At 40.9% G+C, this 21,931-nt stretch overlaps 1 protein-coding gene across 1 annotated transcript; it reads left to right on the top strand.

The window, feature by feature from the left end:
* The first annotated feature begins 17,992 nt into the window (after positions 1 to 17,992).
* Positions 17,993 to 20,639, top strand: ZHX1 (zinc fingers and homeoboxes 1). The gene has a single exon (XM_010087156.1). It carries the CDS (start codon positions 18,015 to 18,017, stop codon positions 20,637 to 20,639), a length of 2,625 nt encoding a protein of 874 aa, XP_010085458.1. The 5' UTR covers positions 17,993 to 18,014.
* The last annotated feature ends 1,292 nt before the right edge of the window (positions 20,640 to 21,931 follow it).

Raw genomic sequence — 21,931 nt, 5'->3', positions numbered from 1 at the left:
CTGAGCGGCGGCAGCCAGCGAGCCATGAAGTTCTGGCTCCGGAGTTGTCTCGCATCCCGTGGCGTTGCAGCGCGGGGGCGAGCGTGGAGGAGCGGTGCGGTGTATGTGCAGGCAAAGCTGGGGAAGATGTCTGGTGTGCTCTTGTGGGGGTGTCTGGGTGTGGGGGTGCGTTCTGACGCTGGGCTCTCCCCTAGATCAGGATGTGCGGCACTGGGGGTCAACGCCGACTTCGATAAACCATGGAATGGAGGCAGTTCTGGATCTCTGGAAGTATCTGCAGTAGTGAACATTACCTGGTAGGTACCCATGCTTGCTTTCCGAGCTGCTTGGGCTCTCTGGTAGATGAAATAGTTACCGGAAGGATGGAGAATTTTACTTTGCACGAAGTGTCATGTAAAACAGTGAAGGCTGAGATGTCTCTTGATCTGCAAGCTGGAATAGGTGCTAGTGGTTTTTAAAAGAGAGATGTACAGAGAGCGTATTGGGCGTGTCAAACTGCATAAAAAGGTATAAATATAAGAAGTGGATTTTGTTATGAAACTCGTGACGTGAAAACAAATATTCCCCTAAATGTAGGAACAAGGGAGGAATTTCAAAAGCTGTGCTGCTGGTTTTGACCAGCAGTCTAGTTTTTGTTTGTTTTTGCTTAGAAGGGTTTCACAAGAAAGCTTTTTAGTACTTATGGAAACCCTGTTCAGAACGACCTGCGTGATGCAGGCTAGAGGGCTGACCTGCATTACGACCTCTTCCAGTGAGCAGGCATCTTTTAGAAAACCCTTTTGTTAATGTCTTTAAACATTGCCGGCAAGGCAGCCTGTTTCACTTGTGGTGTTTGATGAATTACCCTGAGCTGATCAGAAGTAGATGCCATTTTTTTATACTTGAAATTATTTGCTTTTAACTTCAGGGTTGTGGTTCTTGTGTCTTTGCTAGACTGAAAAGCCCTGTGCTATCCCATTTGGGTGAGGTGTGTGTATACTCGGATTGTCCCCAGGCTTGTCTTTGTAAAACGTAACAGTTTGAGGTAGAGCTTCTCTCTGTGAGGCATACTTTTATCTTCATGTTTCTTATGACTCTCTTCTGGATTATTTCCTCTCTTGCAACACCCTTGATGACCTGTGCATGCTTTAGCTGGATCCAGTGTCCTGGTGTCCAGCCTTAATTGCTGTCGTTTGTCACTGTTGGTTATTATTGGAATAGACAGGATTTATCACTCTGTGCGGGTACATCATTGGAGACTGTTAGAGCTCTGTATAGACCAGTTCTGCCTTTTGTGGGTTTCTCAGTACCAAAGACTTTCTATCAGATAATGGGCTTTGTGTTACTGTTAGGATTCAATTCCTTTTGTTCCTATTGTACTGAAAAGGCTGTTTCTTGTGTCTTTTGCTTCACTGAGCAGTCTATAGATATTTCACTTAAGCTTATTGCTGTCCCTGAGCTTTCCCACTGTTTTTTCCCCTCAATTGTTTATATGTAGTCTGAGGGAAAGGATTAAATTTTTGTTAGCTTTTTCATCTAGTTATGATTGGTGACCCTTTTGTTTGGATGTTACTTTGTAAGAATCTTATTTTAAGTAGTCATGTATCTTTGAAGTCACATCTTTCCTCAAGTCTGAGTTGAGGATTTTTTCCAGCTTTGTGAAACTGGAACTTTTAGAGCACCAAGTACATTTAAACTGGGTTTTATTCAGTTTGCACATAGTAAATAAAACCGAGGCACAATCACTTGTAGCTAAGCTATGGGTGATCTTTATTTTGGTGATCAGTTTCTCCTTACCTGTCAAACCGAGGTCTAGTCGAGAATTCCACAGTGTCAAAGTCAGTATTTTTTATGTTTCCTGATTTTTTGAAATCTTGAGCCTGTTGCAGAATTGTCAGAATGATCTTTTCGGTATCTGTTTATTAAATTAAAGTCCTGTGTGGCACCAGTTTTGGGGTCATGGTATGGGAGAAGGTTCGGAACATTTTTATCTGAGTGCATGGGCGTGCTGTTCTCTTCTGTGTATTAATGGTCAATATTCCCTCTCCTTCCTCTTTAGATGCGGGGTCATTGATCCATAAATGTCCAAGATGGTTTGCCTCCAAGTTGTCAGTGACTTGTAAACAAGTGATGCAATTTTCAATATGGTGCCATTTCCCCTTTTTCTTTTGTTTACTTGCTATTTCCTAAGTAGGCAGCAATATTGATCTTGGTGTTCTACTCATGTATCTCCCTGCTGTGTGTCACCTTTGTTGAATATATACCTACAAGAATAGGATTTCTGTTGTTATTATTTATTTCTAATATTGTCAAATTGGGCATTAAAGCAGTTTCTTCAGGCTATCAAAGGGATATGATTACATATGTTTTCAGCGTTATTAGTGTTGTTATTTTTAATTCCAATTTATTGTCTTTATTCCAATTCATCTTCTCTCCTTTTTTCTCTCTTTTTTAAAAATTTTTTGTGCCTAGTTCAGGACCTTCCCAAATATTGAAACTACTCTGCTGCTTAAACAGTTGGGTTTTTTTCTGTGGAGGTGGAACCCATCAAAAATTACACATTTCCTTATCCCATACCAGCCAGATGGCATTTAATAATTCTGTGCCTTGCATCACTTTAACTGATGGTTCATTTTCAGTTCTCTTGTCTTTCTATCAGGAAACTGGAAGGAACTTAAGAAGGTCCACTGGAGTGTTTTTTGTATCATAGAATCATAGAATGGTTTGGGTTGGAAAGGACCTTAAAGATCATCTAGTTCCAACCCCCCTGCCATGGGCAGGGGCACCCTCCACTAGCCCAGGTTGCTCAAAGCCTCATCCAGCCTGGCCTTGAACCCCTCCAGGGATGGGGCATCCTTTCAGAGTAGGGGGAATTGTAATGTATTTCATAGAGCAGGGTCTCTACTACCAGTGGATCCTTTGTAACCAGCTTCAGAAATCAGCCCAAATGGACAAAAGTTCTGCTGTTGTCGCTTTTGGGAAGATGTGTGCCACTCTTTTATCCTTAAGAGCTTTGGCATCAGGGTAAATGTTAAAGCTCGATAGAATTAAATGAAAAAGAGTATGATCTAAAGGGACAAGAAGTATAATGTAGAGTACATTTATTATACCATTAAAAGTATAAAAAGAGCAGTATTATGCTAAAGCAAAGAAGCTAGGAAAATTGCTGACAACTGAAAGAGGAACAGGATATGTCTTGGTGGGAGAACCTTTAGGAAAAATGGTAAAGAACTTTGAATATGCTACTTTTTGCACCTCTTAGATGACATCAAAGATAGCAGAAAACTTAATGTTGCAAATATCCTTTAGCAGCGTGACCTCTGCTTGTGCCTAACAGGTCTAAAAGAGCTCAGTCTATTGACTTCCAAAGAACAAGCTCTGAATTGTGTTTAGAGCCACTTAAGAAAGTGAGTTTTGTATTTCAGGTTTGCTCTGTGCAACTCAGCCTTCCCCAGTGGCATTTGGCAATCTGCTGCTCACCTTCCTTATCCATTGGTCTCAATAAGAGTAGAGGGAATTTAACACGCTGCCAGGGGACCCACAATTTCAAGTCATTGCTCAAGCAAGCCTTGAAGGCTGGCAGTTTTGTTTAAGCAGTGGGCAGACAGAACTGTGTAATGAGGCATGCATAACGCCAGCCCTCGCTCTTTGGCAAAGCCAGCGTCGTTCTGTGAGCGCCAAATTCACCCCACCAGACAGAAGGACAGAAATGAGCTTTTGAACTTTCTAATGGTTATGGTCGAAGTTCCACATGTTCAGCACTCTGAATCTTCAAAGGATCTTATGAACCACGTATATTGGATGGGAAATAGCTGTTAGCTTACAATAAATACTGGGAATTAGGCAATCATTTTATATAGGTTTTAAGGCTTGAATCCTTGTTTATAGTTTAGGAGTGTGATTATTTTAACATTGTCTTACCTTACAAAGTTGCTAAGAACTTCATAGACGGAAATACATGTTTGTATAGTCTGAGACAGGCTTGGAAGGTGTCTCTAAGCTTGGTTTTCCTAAAAATTGAGGTATATTGGCCTAAACAAAACGTGATACTAATGTGATTGCCTTCCTCCCTGTGTTATAATGGAAAGACATGCTTCGTATGTCAAAATGCTGTTGATTTTAGAACTCTCCTACTGGCTCTGTGCATGGGTGTAAGGCTCTGTTTTGGTAATTAGGTCAAAATGAGATCTAGGAATGTTGTATGTCTTAAAAAGAGTAAAGGGGACACAATGGGGAAGGAGTCAGGAAAGAACAATTATTACTACCTGAGCTGGTAGTTAAACCTCTAGCTACAGCTGTGTTCTTCTTCAAAAAGTCCACATTGCTAGTTAATCTTTAGAATACTTTCAAAGTAGAAAAATACTGCCTTTGTAGAGGTCAGCTGCCTTCAGCAACAGCAGCTGGAGCTGAGGTCAATCTGCCAATCAGAGCTGCATCAGGAATAGTTAGGCACTTGGCAGCGGTTGCCAGGTGTGCTAGGTGGAGCAAGTGTGAAAACTCAGGGGTTTCTGTTTCTCAGTAGATGAAACACATTTGTAGTTTCAGTGGAATTTTTGGAGCATTCAGCAGTGCACAATGTCCAGCCTTGTTTGCAGTGTTGAATACTTACAGCTCTCTGTCTTCCAAACGTCTCAATGGGGATCTGGACTCACCAAAGGTTCACCATATGCGGAGCGTCCCATGAGTTCATGTTTTTTGTTCATGGACCAGTTTGAGGAGTTGGTGCCCATACAGGATCTCTGCTGGCATTGTAGGTATCTATTTAAGTATGATGTAAACCCACACAACTTTACTCCTTGTATCTTAGGAGTATTTTTCAAATTAGGCTTCTCGTATGTTTTACTTAAATTTGTTGGAGGAGTTTGTGGGTGAGTAGAGAACGAATTTTTTTGTTTCATTAAAATAAATAATTTAAGATGGAAGGAGATTTTTTTTTTTTTGTGAGATGAATACAACTTTGGGTGTTTTATGTTACAGTCCACAAACATTTTAAATCTGATTCTTGCCAAGTAGCACTTGGAGGGAGAGGGGTTTGGGGTTTTTTTGATTCTCTAGTTCTTTGGTTCCTCTAGGGGAAAAATGAGGCCTTGTTAATAACACACCTGTTTGTTTCTTTTAGGGAAAGGAGGGAAGAGGTGAGAAAAAAGAGTAATACGGAAGTAAAGTAGTTTTACTCTTTCCACACATAATAAAGAAATAGTGCGCACATCGTTAGAAATATATGTATTAAACATTGGATGTAATGTTCAGAGAGGGAGAAGCTTTTGTAACAATCCTTTGTTCTGAAAGCTTTCCCGTATATTAATATTTGTGTGGATGGTGACAGTGCGAACACCAGACCCTGTGGTCACACATGCTAACTGACACTTTTACTGCAGTTTAGGCCAGATGCATATGGGCACGAGCTACTTCTAAGGGCAGAATTTGTGGATATATGCTCCTTTATACGAGTGAATATCCTATTTCTGGATGTAGTCCTCACGAAGTTGCTATCTGTTAATTACCGAACAGGAGCCCTCTTCCTTACCAGGCAACGTTGTAAGTTCAGATGCTGCAGAGAGCTGACGAGAGAGAGACGGGCTGAGTGTGACAGCTTGCTGGAGGGTTGGGACTGAAGACTGCTTTGCACCAGACCAGCTTCTCTGCACTACTTTGTATGGAGAGATTCAGTCATTTCCACCCGAAGCAGTGAAATAAAAAGCTCAGTCAGCCATTTCATCTTGAGATACCCTGCCCTCCAAAACAAATATTAAAAACAAAATGTAGGGTGTTTTGGCCCATCCGTATCCCACTAATTTCCACTGATTAAGTTGATGCTTGTAATTGGGATCTAGACAGGCCATGTTTTGCAAAATATAGGTGTATTTTTTAATTTCAGTAGGGGACATTACAAGATCTATATAGTCCCTTTAGTATTTTGTTTACCCCAACAACTGCTTGGGAAGGAAAAAGTGTGTTTAGTTTATGTTTGTCCTATATTCAGTTTTAATATCTAATGTTTAAATGAAGGAGAGTTGATCTTTATTCTTAATGATTCATGCTGCCTCAAAGCACAGTGGTTTCTAGTTGTGTGCTGCCTTTCCCACTGGGGGATGCAAACAAAAGAACAATAATTTCAGACTCCTCCTTCAGTTTCCAAGAGAACCTTAGCTGCTCAGGGATAGCTTTGAATTTTAAAAGCATTTTTCTTCCAAATTATGTATTGATTGCACACAAAATAGCAGTGCTGTAATATGCAATTTAGAACAAATGCATGATGGTGCTCATTTGCTTTTAACGCTGCTTTTTCCAACAGAAAAACAAAAAGTGGATTCTGTTCCCATAAACGAGTCTTGCAAAATCCTTACAAACATTTATTAGTCTAGACACAAAATATTCTCACCCGGCCTCAGCTTGATGATGGCAAAAAAAAAAAAACTAATATTGTACTTGGTTGTCAAAAAAGGGAAAGGGGGGAAAAAAAAAAGCTTGCCCCAGGCTAGTAAACCAGTAACATTTTGCTGGGGCTGCCTACAACAACAGATGCATTTTATTCCCATGGGGTTTCCAGGCCTGCCTGTTCTCTTATGCTAAACTTGGACACTCTCATAAACATTCTGAGTACCACACCCCAGTTGTATCCTGGGCTCTTCTAATCTGGTTGGTTTTAGAATGGCACTAGACATGTTCATCTTGCCTCTCCTTACCAATCTTTGTATTCCCCTGTATCTCCCTAGATATCATTTAACTAATGCATTAATTCAAAAACAATCCTAATATATGGGAATTGGAATAATTGATAGAAATCAAAATGGTTTAAAATGGGTAATTTAATCACAGTTTAAATCTTTTTGGAACCTTGTTTTAAATTATTTCTTCTAATCCTGATTTGCATTTGTGCTTTTGATAACTTTCATAAACGGTGAATTATTCTCATTGTTTGATATCAAGCTAAATTTTGTTTTGTAAAGGGATAAATTATATCAGTGTTTATCAGTCCTTTGTCTCAACATACACTCAATCGGTGTATATTTTTAAATTTTTGTCCTTAGAAAATAGTGAATTATGCATATCTTGTTTTTCAAATAGTGATTAGTTCCAGTTATTCCCAATTTATGTCAAACTGCATTTGGTTGAAAATTAAAATTTAATTAAAAATTCCCCTACACATCATAACATGTCTGTGTTATTAATTAAACTACTGTAAATATGTAGAATATCTAAGAATACATTTATTCAAGCATGTCTGTGGTTTTTTTTAAACCTATGGATTTATGAGACAAAGTATGATATTTTTTATACTTATTACATTAAATGTATTGTTTCTGTGATGACACACCCATGTCTTTTAAGACATGGCACAGCTCATGCTCGAACCTGAATTGGAGATCTTAAACAGAAAACAACCTGTCCAGCTTTTTCAGCTTTGAGGCAGGACACTTCTGTCGTTCAGAAAATAATTCGTATCTTCTCTCAGTGCAGATGTCTGCAAAGAGAATGTTTGTCTATAAGGTTAGTCATTGACTGCCACTAATTCAGTGTTTTCACTAAGAATTTCCAAGTTCGTTAACTAAGACAACTTTCTTCTAAAAAAATATAATTATGTGAACTAAACCTGTCCGTTTTAATGCTGATTTTTTTTCACAGTGCTTTTATCCATTTAATAAAAACTTAATCTGTTTATAGTTAGAACAGTAGTTCAGGCAGTCATTGGTGCTCTTAATAAGGATGACTGGTTTAATGTTGGTAAATTAGGTAGGTGTTACTCATATGATGGAATGTGTTCAGTGTGTTCTTGAAACATTAATGTAAATTAGCGAAGTGTTTCTGACTAAAACTGATTCTGATTTTCCTACTGTAAATAATAGGAGGTTTAAAAGTAATACTGATGCTTCTTGTCTTTCCCCCTGACTCTGATGGTATACTGTTTTGTGCTGTGTAATTTTTTTTAGACTTTTCTGTTGCTTCTTAAATGTGTTTTTATCAACACATACGATATTTTTAAATAAAATTCAACTGCCCATTCTCATTTAAATCAGTGAGAGTATGATTTTGACCCTAGGATATTTATACAGGTTTAAACTACCTGTGTATTTTGAAACAGAACTCATCCAATTTTTTATGGTGTTTAATGCAAAAAATAAGAAAGCAGACCCACAGCTATTAATTCGAAGCACAGTGTTTTAGTTAACTACATACTTGTGACTTATATCCTGTTGTGCTGATTTTCCACCATGACACTAGTACATGAGAGACAAAAAGTGAAACTGGATAGTGTGTTTTCAGTAATCCTTTCTCTTACTTCCCTGCCAGGACTGAACATTGGAGGTTTGTGTTTCTCCTGCAAGAGCTGCTCACATGACAGGCAGCTCCAGCAGAACAGGGCAAAAGGTGCAGCTTGTGGCTTGCTTCGGCCAGTGGCTCCCAAACTGGGGGTTGCTGTCTCCACCAGGGCTCTGAGCAGCTAGGAGAGGGATCACGTGTCTGGTTGAGAGTAAGTCACAGAGGTGAGGTTCACAAAGTTTGGGGTGTCAGCCTGGATAACAGTTGAGCAGGGAACCAGTCTGGTGAAAGACTTGATGGTTCTTGCTGAGTTACTTTGCGGCTGCATCAAAGGCCTTCATTTAGGTGGGCCAGGAGCAGTGTGGGACAGCATCAGGCTCCGGCTGGGCTTCTAGTCTAGCAGCGCTGGTGCAGTAGAACATGTTAAACACGGTAACTGCAAACCTCCTGCTCCCTGTGCCATGGGCTGAATTAACTTGTTCTGGTCTGCTGGCTCTTCAAGACGCTTCAGTATTCCGTGGTAACTTGAGTACACAGTCATCTCTCTGACTTCGACGAGTGACCGTATTTTGAGATTCAGCTTTTTATTCTGTATGTTATACTTGGAAGGCTCTATAGTCCCCTGTCTTTTACCTTTTTTTTTGTCACTGGGCTGATTGGCACTAAACAGTGTTTGTCCGCTCTGTGAATGCATGATGGTGGGGGTGGAGAGGGGGGATCAGTTGTTGTTGCACACAGAATGAGACATTATCTCCCACAGAAATCAGCGGGAGCATCTAAGGAGTACAGCACAGTACTCAGCAGGGGAGTGCAGTCAGGTCACTGTTGCAAATAAAAGTGCTTTGCCTTTTGCAAAGGTTAACTTGGTACGCAGTGGTATTTTACTGGATGGTTGAGACATGCAGAGAGTGTTTATGCAGGCAGCTTGGGCTACCCTCCTTCCTTTTAGTTTTAAGCTGAAACATCCCAAAATCCTGGGGAGAAAAATTAGAGTAGAAGGGACTTCTGGAGATGATTTAGTCCAGCTTCCTGTTTAAAGCAGTTAACTGCAAAGATAGATAGGGTTGTTCAGGGTCTCACCAAGTTTTGAAAACTTCCAAGGATGGGAATTCCTTAAAAGTTCCCAGCAGATCTCCACAACCTCTCCAGGCAACTGCTTGCACTCCCTTGCCAATGCTGGGATGCTGTTACTTTACCATCACCATGCCCCAAAAGTGATGTTGCTCTGTAACAGACCAAGATGATGTTGGTGTGGCAGGTAAATCTGAGATAGCTCGGCAGTCTCACCCTGGCCCTGGCAGTAATTTACTGCTGCACTGGGAATACTTGCATTTAATGTCAGTGACCAAGTACTCTGAATAAAGAGAGGGAAACTTAAGTGTTGTATTTATGTTGTGAAAGTGCTGCTGCGTGACCCGTGTTGCTTGGATCAGGTCAGAGGATAACATCCTGAAGAACTTCTGTAAGATCAGCTGTCCTTACAAACCTGAACACAATTTTTTTCCTGTATGGAGGAGCCTGTAAGTAGGGATGAGGTGAATTCTTGGTTTTGTCTGTCCTTTATTTATGTGATTCAGTTTACAGTTGTAAAGCTGTTGTATGACACTGGAAGCATTCTGGACCCACATTAAAAAAAATAAATAAATAAAACCAAAAGCTTTTAAAATACCAGCTCTGAAGTCACATTTTTTTATTTCCTAAGTGGAAAAGCAAATCACGTGGCAAAGAAAATAAAGGGCTTTTTATGCACTGCATTCCCTAACCTTCTCCCAAAGTAGTAGCAGACCTAAGAGGCTGGAGGAGGCTTTAAGGAGGGCATGGGGGTGGGAAGCAGGTGGGTCTGGGGCATGCAGAAGAGGTTCTGAGGAAGCACATGTGAGCAAAAGCCCATGGTGGCCTAAGTGGTAGAGGAGGCTCTAAAGAGTAGTTGCAGTCTTCATAATGTGCCTTGGAGTCTTCACCTTGACACACGCTAACCTAGGTCCATGCAACAGAACTGTAATTTTTTTTTTGCTTTTCAAGGTGACACTCTAAGTCCTTGCTTTTTCCTCATTCATAAAACACTGCCTCGTACAAACACTGGGTTTATACATTTGTTTCAAGTATTTTGGGATCCTTTGCAAGTTACTTAAATTATAGGTCTGTACCCTGGTATATGCAAGTCTGTGTGTACATGTGGAACATGTAGCAGTGCATGTTAGTGTCAGCTGGTCAGTCCCCTTTAAGTTCTTGTTTTCTGTTTCTTAAGATCGTTGAAATGAGAATTTCTCACACATTGTTTCTGTTTGGAGGCTGCTTTTGTCCTCTGTTCATTGAGTTTTGGGGGAACATTCAGCTGTTTCAAGAGCAAAATTAACAGAGTCAATCTCAGTGTAAAAGCCGTGTCATCTTTCTTTTTGTAAGCAGCTCTGTGCCTCAGGGATTTGACATAGGAACTTGAAATTTGGCAAGCATCTAGCCCTGAGGTCTGAGAAATGCATTCCACTGTTAAAAAAAAAAAAATTAAAAAAAATTGGCAGAATTATGAGTCATAATGTATCACCACCTTTTTGTGTCCATGGTAGAATTTGCGGAATGTTTGGTTACCTGCTCTCGATCACGCTTTTATGCCTGTCGTGCACACTTGCAGGCTGCTTTAAACCACCTGTATTAAAAGGATTCTCTTCCTCCAGCTGTGTAGGTTATTGTACTGGCACGCATCAACATGGTCCTTAAGCTGCTGCTGCTGCTGCTTGTGCTCCTGCAAATGCCACTGGCCTAGCAGGAGGTATAAAAGTTTTGGGAGCTGGTAAACCCTGAGACCTAGTCCCACTTGTTTAAGCTCCCAGTACTGTAAACTGATGTTGAGAGGATGGCATTTCGCTACGGTGACAGGCAAATATTAACGAAAGCAGATAGCAGCCGATTTGAAATCTGGTTTCCAATGTGATGAGGGCGCATGCGGTTAGTTGCAATCAGTGGAGGAGGGGGAGAGGAGAGGGAGACAATCTGTGCTGAGCTGTGTCACCTCTAAAAGCGCGGGGGTTCCTGCAGAGCACGAGGGATGATTAGAGAATGAGTCGGGCTATCTAGCAGAGGAGACCATCTGTAGGACTGCTGCTTTGGTCTCTGAAGAAGCTGGAAGGTGTCTGGGGACACAAACTCTGGGAAGTAAAAGGAAGGTCTGTACTTCCAGCACTAGACTAGGGCCTGGGAAAATGAAGGTCTCTAGAAATTTCTTATCTGGGGAAAAAAAAAGTATATTCAAGTCAAAAGGAACATTTTGTGAAATCGTGTCTCCACCAGATTGTTTCATTTTAAAGAATGAAATCCCAAGAGAATAGAACCTTTTATTTTGATGTTTTAAGGAAAAGCTTCTTTTATAAACAATTTTTTAAATTAATTTTTTTTACTGTTTGTCTTTTTAAAAGTCCATATGAAACATTGTGGAGGTTGAATTAAATGTTTATTCAACCCAAAACGCATTTTAAAATCTTTTGAGGTCAATAATTTGTTTATTCCTGCTTTCCTTTTTCTATGTAACAGCACAGCAAGCAAAACAAAACAGAGCTGTAACTATGCAAAAAAAAAATCATCCCTAACTCTGCTGCCATTTTATTTGGTATGATAAGCATTTACTAAGTCTGATGCTCATTTTCAGGAATAATCATGCAGGGATGTCTGATGTTAAAAGTACTGAGTGCTCACAATTTGAATTGAACACTTTAGAGGTAAAAAAAAAAAAAAAGACCTGCCTGTGTGAGGTTTGGCTGCCAAGGTGACCTGATCACATAGAAAATAATGCTTATGCAACTGAGGAGCAGAAACACACACCATGTATGTTAAAGGTACTTCTTTGTCAGTGCGCCCGTGATTGTTAAGTACTTGTCATGCTCGGTGAGTAGCTTCTATATGATCAGACAAAAAAATGGTTATGGCTTTGTGCGTCAAAAGCAGTGGCACAAGTTACTGCGCTCACTGTAGAGGTACCTGGGGGGTATTTTGTGATAAGAGAAAGATAACCAGGTCACTTCGTGCTCACTTCTGGCCTGAAATTCTGAGGTGTATTTTGATGGAACCTGCTCGTTACCCATGAAAACCGGTGGGGATAGGAGGTAACGAAGAAGGTCTAGTTGCGTGTCCTGTGGCAGACTCCTTTCAGCCTCCGGGAGGCTTCCTGTCGGCTTCCCAGTGCTCCAGCCCAGATCTGGCTTTGGCATACCCTGAAGCTGTGTGTGGGCAGGCAGCACAGTAGCTTGTGGTACATGCCTCCCTCGTTACGAATGGTAATGGGGCAAGGACCCTAAGCCTGTCCTTATCTTTGTAGCACACGTGATTCAGTTTGATAAATTTTGCTCCGATGTTGAATTGGAACCAAATCTCATTTTAAAACGGGAATTAAATATAAATGTTGCAGGGTTTAGATAGAGAGTTGGCTTTATTTTGGAGCCATAAGCAGTAATGCCCTCTCAGCTTTGCAGATAATGAACAACTGAAGAAAATGGCACTATAAAACTGAGCCCTTCACCTTTCTGTCTGGGAGGCGGCTCAGAACAGAGCAGATTAGCCTATGATGAGCTCTGTGCAGAATAGTGTTTGATGTGGATACATCTACTCTGAATACATGGTAATGGTTAGAAGGAGGCTAAACAAAGGATCGACAATTGCATATTGTCATGGGTTAATGAGAAGCTGTAAGAAGACAAAACGTTTTCTGTGTTGAGAGAGCTGGTAGGCAATTTATAATCTAGGTGATGTTAAAAGTTAGGAGCAGTTTCTATTGCTTCACCTTCTCCTGATCCACCCAGTTTGTGCATATTCTTAAAATCATATTATTTGGGTCTTGAGTTTTTGTTGGCATGCTTCTCCTGCAAGCTGGATGGAAGTGGTGCACAGCAAGCAGGGAGAAATGCCTTTTCATAAAGCATACAACCTGAATACACAGTGAACGCTTTCTGTAAACTCATGTATTTTCGTGCTGTATCAGCTGCTCCTATTGGGGGAGGGAAGGAAGGGGTGGGTAAAAAAATCTGTTCTAGAAACAGGTTCTTCTACATGTATCTTCTGCTGTCAACCCTTTGTCTTTTCCTTCTCAAATTATAATCAAAGGTGCAGAAGGTTTCTGCCTGCATCTAGAAAATATTTGTATAAATCTTTATCCAAATCTGCTATAGAGACAACTTTAAATGTTGAATTCCGCTTGGGAGAATAAATCTGTCTTAATATAATAGTTAATGAGTTGGGATTGTTAACTGTTTATGGTCTGTTTCTGAAGAGCAGTGTCCTGAGCCATTGCGTGCTCAAAGATAAAATAGAAGATCCTGGACCTTCAAAAAAGTGCGCCTGCATTTTACTTTTTATGTTCCTAGAAAAATGTTTGTTTCATGGTCTGGTTTTGCTGGGAATGTCAATTGTATGAAAATCTGAGGTAAAATTACAGAAGGAGATTTCAGTGATGGATGTCTTGAGAGATTACGAGTGCAACTAATTGAAAGTTTTTCTCCAGATTCTTTCATTGAAAAATGCTGCTTTTGACATAAAGCAAACACCTGGAATATTCGTTACAAACCAAATTGCACAATATAATTTCATTAATAACAGTGAGGGTTAAAAATACAGTCCAGATAAAACCAGAAAATCTTAAATGATATTGGCATGTATCAACCCTAAAGTATGTAGGGAACAAGCCAACTCTGAACCATTGGTGATGATCTTCAGGAACACATGGAGGATGTGGGGAGGTCTCAGAGGACTTTGGACAGGCAGATGTAGCACCTAGTCTTAACTGGGGAGGAGAACGCATAAGCAATCACAGATTGGTTAATAGGATCTTCATTCACAGGATGATACAGGAAGAATTTACTGAAAGTCAGTTTGTAAGAACCTAGAGGGTGGTAACAAGGTTCTCAGAAAGGTGGATTTGTCAAAACTAGACTATGTCAAGCCAATCTGATTTCATTTTTTGCTGGAGTAATTGGCCTACTGGAACGGGATGTGGCAAACTGTACTGAAGTCAAGATACACGGCAAGGTCCCACACGGCGTTTCTGTAAGCAGTACAGAAGAGGTGTTTTAGAGGAACTGAAGTAAAAGGGTGATGTGTAATTAGTTTGATAAACTAGTTGAGTATGAGTTTTCATAATCCCCTGGTAAACTGAGAGAACATGTCAAGCAGGGTGCTAGAAATGGAATAATCCCATTAACACCAAGGAGAAGCGAACAGAGGTTTCTGTAAAGTCTGTGAGGGAAGAAGGCTGGGAAGGGTTGCAACCATCTTGCTTTGTGGAGGTTTTAGTGAGTGCTGTTGTAGCTCTTCAAAGCCCTGAATTAAACAGGGTTTTGAAGTCACAACATCCTTTTATAAAAAAGTTACGTAGTGTAGTCAGAAGAGCGTAGGAGCAGCTTGTTTTCTCTGAGACCGCTCACATGAAAGAACAGTGTTGCTCAGTTGGTAAACAGTGGAGGGACAAGAAAGATAATCTGTGTGTGCACCATGAGCAAAACTGAACCACAGCAAACAGATGTGATACAGAGATTTAGCTAAAAGGCTGCAGGTGATGCACTTGCACATGGACCTGTAGGCTTACAGGCACTGTGAACGCAATTACATGGGTTATTTGGTATATGAGTGGACTGGAAAAAAACACTTACTGATTTGTTGGACGGGTTTCCCATTTTGTTTATTATCTCCAGCCTTATCTCAAGAATGCTTCAACTGCATGTCAGGTCAAATGTTGCTTTCGCTTGTGCTCTGTGCCATCCCAGAACAGGACCCTCTGCACGTCCTTATGCTCACTCAAGTTGCCCTGTGTATAGATCTTAAGTGCTGCGCTAGGGATGAGGCACTGCAGAGTACCACAGTCACTGCTCAAACTGCAGCTTCAGTCAGCAAAACTAGCTGTTAAGTAGCTTTTGAAAATGGGCGTTTCTGGCATTTCTGAAATTTTACTCAAGATCCCAGCAAGATTAGGTAATACCACCCAGCTCTTCCCCAAGAGCATTGCTCAACATTGAGTCTTGGCAGTTGTCTTTCTTTTGTGAAGAGCCCTCTAGTCCCACAGAGAAGCAGTATGGTTGATAATGCTCTACCTCTCATCCCTCAGGACACCAAGACAAATGGATTCATCTAGCTTTGCTTCATGATTCTCTCACTGCAAAGATAAATGAGATGGCTTGCAATACGTACTTTGTATATATATTAAAATAATCATCTTTTACGCTTCTGTGCAGTTGTACAGACTGCCAGCATTAGCTTGTGGAAGAAGGGTATCTTTCAACTCCAGTACTATTAAATAATTGTCATCCTGGAATGATGAGTACCCAAGATTTATTGAGCATTGTCAGTGTCCTTAATGTCATGTAGCCGTATCCTTGGCATAAAAAAGCCTATCATGTCAGGCTGTCTACTTTGGATGTAGACACAGAAGTAGTGCAGAGAGTGACTGTTAAAAACATTTGGGGAGGATTTTTATGAAAAAGTGAGGTGAGGCACACAGCTTCAAAAACAGAGCTTGTGGAGCAGCACTGGGTGGCGACCATGGATGAACACTTTTGTCTTTTGCGTAAAGAAAAAATGTGAAGCTAAGAATTGTTCTTCCTATCCGCAGCCTCTGCCCTCCCATAACCAAAAAGAAAGAATCATATTATCATATGGTGAAAAACAGTATTTCTTGTCCCCCTTCTCATTTCTTGTAACTGCCTTTCTTCTGTTTACACTGTTCTTTTTCCTTTAAGACTTTGTTGTGAACAAAGCTGGCCTTCTGGTTTTAGCCTGTGCTGTAGTTTGACATACTGTTCCCTTTCTAAACCTTCTCCAACAGCTACTGAGTATTCTCCTTGAACGTGAGCATGGCCACACTTTGGGAAGTAGATGATGTTCCACTGTCTGAAAATTAATGTACCTATGGGATTTTTGGTATGAGAAATCAGTGTCTGATTTTATTTCAAGAAAAGAACTATTGCAGAGTTTATAAGCCTCTGCAGAAGTTTGTGCATCATTTCCAGCAGACTAGTTGTGATTCCTGTGGGATAAAACTCACTCCAGTAGATGCTATTTAAGATTATACTTATTCTCTGAATTTCTGTAGGCCTCAGTTTTTTGGGGCGGTACTTCAGTTTTTCTTAGAAATTGACAAGGAATTCTGAACAGAAAATACATAATTTTGTTTGGCTTCTGCTTGCTTTATCAGTCTTTAATGCTTTTTTCTCTCTGGTACAGTTCATACAATCAATCATGTCCCTGTTAAAGCAGAGAGGCATGAAAACAGATTTCAGTTAATTGCCATGTGCTTGCAATCAACTTTTATTGGTTTGGGATTGAACTTCAAGTGGAGAGTGACATTTGGGGAGCTAGGAACAAAGGATAGTCATCCTTTGTCTGTCAGAGTGCTTTAAAAAGACATTGTGTTGCCCGTTTTCAGACTGGGGAGAAAGGCTCTGCACATGCTCATGCTTGCATATATCAAGCGTGGTCAGTAAGTCGAGAGAGGTTCTCCTCCCCCTCTACTCTGCCCTGGTGAGACCGCATCTGGAATATTGTGTCCAGTTCTGGGCCCCTCAGTTCAAGAGGGACAGGGAACTGCTGGAGAGAGTCCAGCGCAGAGCCACAAAGATGATGAAGGGAATGGAGCATCTCCCTGATGAGGAAAGGCTGAGGGAGCTGGGTCTCCGTAGCCTGGAAAAGAGGAGACTGAGGGGTGACCTAATCAATGTTTATAAATATGTAAAGGGTGAGTGTCAGGAGGATGGAGCCAGGCTCTTCTCTGTGACATCTAGTGATAGGACAAGGGGCAATGGGTTCAAGCTGGAACATAGGAGGTTCCACTTGAATATGAGAAAAAACTTCTTCACGGTGAGGGTGACAGAGCACTGGAACAGGCTGCCCAGAGAGGTTGTGGAGTCTCCTTCTCTGGAGACATTCAAAGCCCGCCTGGATGCGTTCCTGTGTGATCTGATCTAGGTGTTCCTGCGCCGGCAGGGGGATTGGACTAGATGATCTTTCGAGGGCCCTTCCAATCTCTAACATTCTGTGATTCTGTGATGTGATATAATAGAATAGAAAAACACTAAGCCTGCATTTCCTGGACCCTTCATAACCTCTGACACGAAAGACATGACAGAGTCAGTAGTGGAAATGTCATACCAGGGTTGAGCTTGTGATAGGAAGGACTTGAGCTCACTGGGCAGTCGAGAGAAGTTGTCATAGTTTAGACAAAGTAGTCCAAAAGCAAGACTGCAAAAATTACATAGGACAATTGACCTCAGCATTGTGCCAGGAAAAAGGTTTCTGGAGAAAGGGAAACAGTCAGAAGTTACCTGTGTTACACCATGCTGTGTTTTATGCCTTTCACTGCATTAACATGAACTAAAACAAATTTCAGCCTGTAATAAGTGGATTGGATTTTGCCTTTCTTAATTTAGCTTTGAGTATCTCTTTTTGGAATGGGTCTGCTGGTTTCAGGGGATGAATAGTGACAGATTGAACCCCAAAGGACTGAATTACATGAAGCCAAAATATGTAGCAGAATAGAAGTTACTCTCTAAATTGAACTAATTCCACTGTTTCTTCTTTGCTACAGGTGGTGGATGTGGACTTTAAAACAGTGTGTCTCAACATTTCATCCTCAACTATCTATTTTTAATCTGATTGCACTACAAAAGAAAAGCTGCTAATGGGATAAATGTTGAGACTTTACAAGAACTGACTTGAAGTACCGAAAGCCATTATTATTAATCAAGAAGAGCTTGAAGCTAAGTCTGTATCTGACCAGTCAGTATCATTTTCACATAACAGGCATGGCAAGTAAACGAAAATCAACAACACCGTGCATGGTTTTAGCCAACGAGCAGGATCCGGATCTAGAAATGGTATCAGACTTGGAGGAAGGACCACCTGTACTCGCGCCAGCAGATAACCCTCCAGCAGAGAGTGTAACAAGTGATGAGGATGCTAATGAGTATGTGGATTCAGACAATCAGAAGAATGCAAATAAAGTCGAAGGTGGTTATGAGTGTAAATACTGTACTTTTCAAACTCCCGATCTCAATATGTTTACTTTTCATGTGGATTCAGAACATCCCAATGTAGTATTAAATTCATCCTACGTTTGTGTAGAATGCAATTTCCTTACCAAAAGATACGATGCTCTCTCAGAACATAATTTGAAATACCACCCTGGAGAGGAGAATTTTAAATTGACCATGGTGAAACGTAATAATCAGACAATCTTCGAACAAACAGTAAACGACCTCACTTTTGATGGGAGTTTTGTGAGAGAAGAAAACGCTGAACAGGCTGACTCTTCTGAGGTCCCCTCATCAGGGATCTCAATTAGCAAAACTCCTATTATGAAAATGATGAAAAACAAAACCGAGACTAAACGTATTGCTGTTTTCCACAATGTAGTTGATGACATTCCTGGTGAAGAAAAGAGAACTGAAAATGAGCCAAACTCTGAAGAAGTAGTAGAAAACCCTCCGCCAGCAGTTTCTGAGTCAAAAGCAAGCCATTCCGTTGTTTGCAGTGCCGCAGATGTGGCTAGTGCGGTAGTGACTCCAGCTCCAGTGCTTCAGCCTGGGGTGGCACAGGTTATAACAGCTGTTACAGCTCCACAGAACTCAAACCTGATTCCAAAAGTCCTAATACCTGTAAATAGCATTCCAGCCTATAATACTGCCTTGGATAACAATCCTCTTTTGCTCAACACCTACAACAAATTCCCATATCCAACCATGTCAGAAATCACTGTTCTTTCCACTCAAGCTAAGTACACAGAAGAACAGATTAAAATATGGTTTTCTGCTCAGCGTCTGAAACATGGTGTGAGCTGGACGCCAGAGGAAGTGGAGGAAGCAAGGAGGAAACAATTTAATGGCACGGTGCATACTGTGCCACAGACAATTACCGTTATTCCTGCACACATTTCTGCCGCTAGCAATGGTTTACCTTCAATTTTACAGACATGCCAAATAGTTGGTCAGCCAGGACTTGTTCTTACTCAAGTTGCAGGTGCAAATACGTTACCAGTAACAGCTCCAATAGCTTTGACTGTAGCGGGTGTCCCAAACCAAACACAGTTACAGAAGAGTCAGATTCACACTGCTCAGCCTGTTGCAGAAACCAAACAAGTAGCTGCCGTTCCAGCCCCTCAGCCTATCAAAAATGAATCTGTGCTGATGAATCCCGACTCCTTTGGCATCCGAGCAAAAAAAACAAAGGAGCAACTGGCAGAATTGAAAGTCAGCTACCTTAAAAATCAGTTTCCTCAAGATTCAGAAATTGTTAGACTTATGAAAATAACAGGCCTGACTAAAGGAGAGATCAAAAAGTGGTTCAGCGATACACGCTACAATCAGAGAAACTCGAAGAATAATCATGGGATTAATCTCAACAATGATTCATGTGCCACCATTGTTATTGATTCAAGTGATGAAATGAATGAGTCCCCAACAGGGGTCACTCCACAGAGTAAGTCCTCATGGAGCACTTTTCCTGATTTCACCCCACAGAAGTTCAAAGAGAAGACTGCTGAACAGCTACAAGTCCTCCAAGCAAGCTTTCTTAATAACCCTGTCCTTACTGATGAAGAGATGAATAGGTTAAGAGCCCAAACCAAACTGACTAGGAGAGAGATTGATGCCTGGTTTACAGAAAGAAGGAAATCAAATGTCTTAAAGGAAGAGGGAGCTGACTTGAATGAGAGCAATGCTGGCAGCTCCAAAGAAGAGGCTGGAGAAACATCTGTGGGAGATGGAGCAGCAGGAGCAAAATCAGGGTGTTCCACTTCAAGCAAAATAAGCAAAAAATCACCAGAGCAGTTGCACATGCTTAAAAGTTCCTTTGTCCGTACTCAGTGGCCATCTCCACAAGAATATGACAAACTGGCAGAAGAAACTGGGCTCCCAAGATCAGAAATTGTGAGCTGGTTTGGAGATACTCGCTATGCCTGGAAAAATGGTGGATTAAAATGGTATTATTATTACCAGAGCGCCAGTGCAAACAGTCTGAATGGCCAAGGCTTTGCGAGGAAGAGAGGGAGAGGAAGACCAAAAGGGAGGGGGAGGGGGAGGCCTCGGGGGCGGCCTCGGGGAAGCAAGAGGTTAAATTGCTGGGACAGAGGTATGTCTGTCATAAAATTCAAAACTGGAACAGCGATCCTGAAGGACTACTATATGAAGCACAAATTTCTTAATGAGCAAGACCTCGATGAACTGGTAGCCAAATCTCACATGGGGTATGAGCAGGTCAGAGAGTGGTTTGCAGAAAGGCAGAGGAGATTAGAACTTGGGATAGAGCTGTTTGATGAGAACGAGGAGGAAGATGAAATGCTGGAAGATCAAGAAGACGAGGAAGAAACAGATGATAGTGATACTTGGGAACCCCCCCGACATGTTAAGCGTAAACTTTCAAAATCAGATTGATGTGCAATTTGGGATTTGGAGGCCAAAAACCTATGAATTAGGTTTGATGTTGTGATGAAGAGCCAACTGATTTTTCATGGCCTTCAGTTCAGCAAGCACATACTTAGCATCTTCCTTCCACCCAGAAGAACATGGGCAAGATGCTACCTGTGCAGGCAACAACTCTTTGCTTCCTTGCTACAAGAGATGGACATCCTCAGGCCTAGCCTAGGATATGGCGTTATAAATCAGATCCAGTCCAGCTCCTCTTCCGCATTACTGATGGGAAGGTTCATGTTCATCATTTACATGACTGCTTCTCAATATTTAATTGCCTTATGTTGTTTAATTCCAAAAAAACACAGACACATTTTTTCATTGATGTAGGAGACCATTGCCTGCTCATGAAGGAGGAAAACATAAAGACCTAAGATGTCTTTTTGCAAACATCGCTTCACCTGAAAGGTTTCAAGGCCTGGGTTTATTTCTTAAGGAAAGAGTTCAAAACAAAAGAGAAGGGGAAAAGTGTGACAAAGGAATCAGTGAGCCTAGGGGTGAGGATTGCTTGGTTTAAGAAAATGAGGTGATATTGGCATCTTTTGCGTATCTTCAGAGTGTTTGGGGTTTACAGAAATTCTGCTGAAATGTTCCTTGTTGATAATTACGAGCTAACTGAATGAGTCTAATGCTAGAAGATGCTTTTTGTTACATTTAATCAGTGTATCCTACATCAATTTAATTTAAATGCCTGACAGACTTGATGCATTTGATAGTAACCTTAATTTTTAGCTTATGCATTCTTTCCTTTGTTGGAAATGGTAAGAAAAGTGTGTATATTTCTAGCTGAAAATAATAATTTCTTGAAATCTTACACTGAATTTTAAGGTAAACGTGAGGCGGAAACTGGCTAAAAGTCACTCAGAGTTGTGTAGGGCTTTGGAAGAATATACAGATACAGAGACAAAAAGCGTATTTGGGTGCTAGTAAGAAAGGTTTTCAAGTAAGTTGTGGCAATGACATTGTTTAATTCTCAAACAAAATGAAGTTATATGGCTTTTAGATGCTTAGGAATGATAAACATGCTAGTGTTTAATTGTTCTTCAGCGATAGCCCAGCTGAATGATTTGTGTGCAAGTTAACTTCAGTTCATCCTATTGGATTGAGCTCGCCACTATGTTGATTGTTCTTAGGGCTGCTGGGTGAACGCACTTATTTTTAGTGGTGGTTTGATCTACCTGAACGGAACTCCAGAAATAGTTTAATCTGATTCAAAACATCTACATTTTGAGTAAGTGTCTTTAAAACTGGGGGGG

The sequence above is a fragment of the Pterocles gutturalis genome, unplaced genomic scaffold (genome assembly GCF_000699245.1).
Source record: "Pterocles gutturalis isolate BGI_N339 unplaced genomic scaffold, ASM69924v1 scaffold48731, whole genome shotgun sequence".
Lineage (NCBI taxonomy): Eukaryota > Metazoa > Chordata > Aves > Pterocliformes > Pteroclidae > Pterocles > Pterocles gutturalis.
The sequence above is the reverse complement of the archived record's forward strand: the minus strand, read 5'-3'. Positions and strand labels throughout refer to the sequence as shown.

Bases quoted from the DNA above. Each gene is read 5' to 3' on its own strand.
- ZHX1 (XM_010087156.1), top strand. From the start codon at position 18,015: ATGGCAAGTAAACGAAAATCAACAACACCGTGCATGGTTTTAGCCAAC.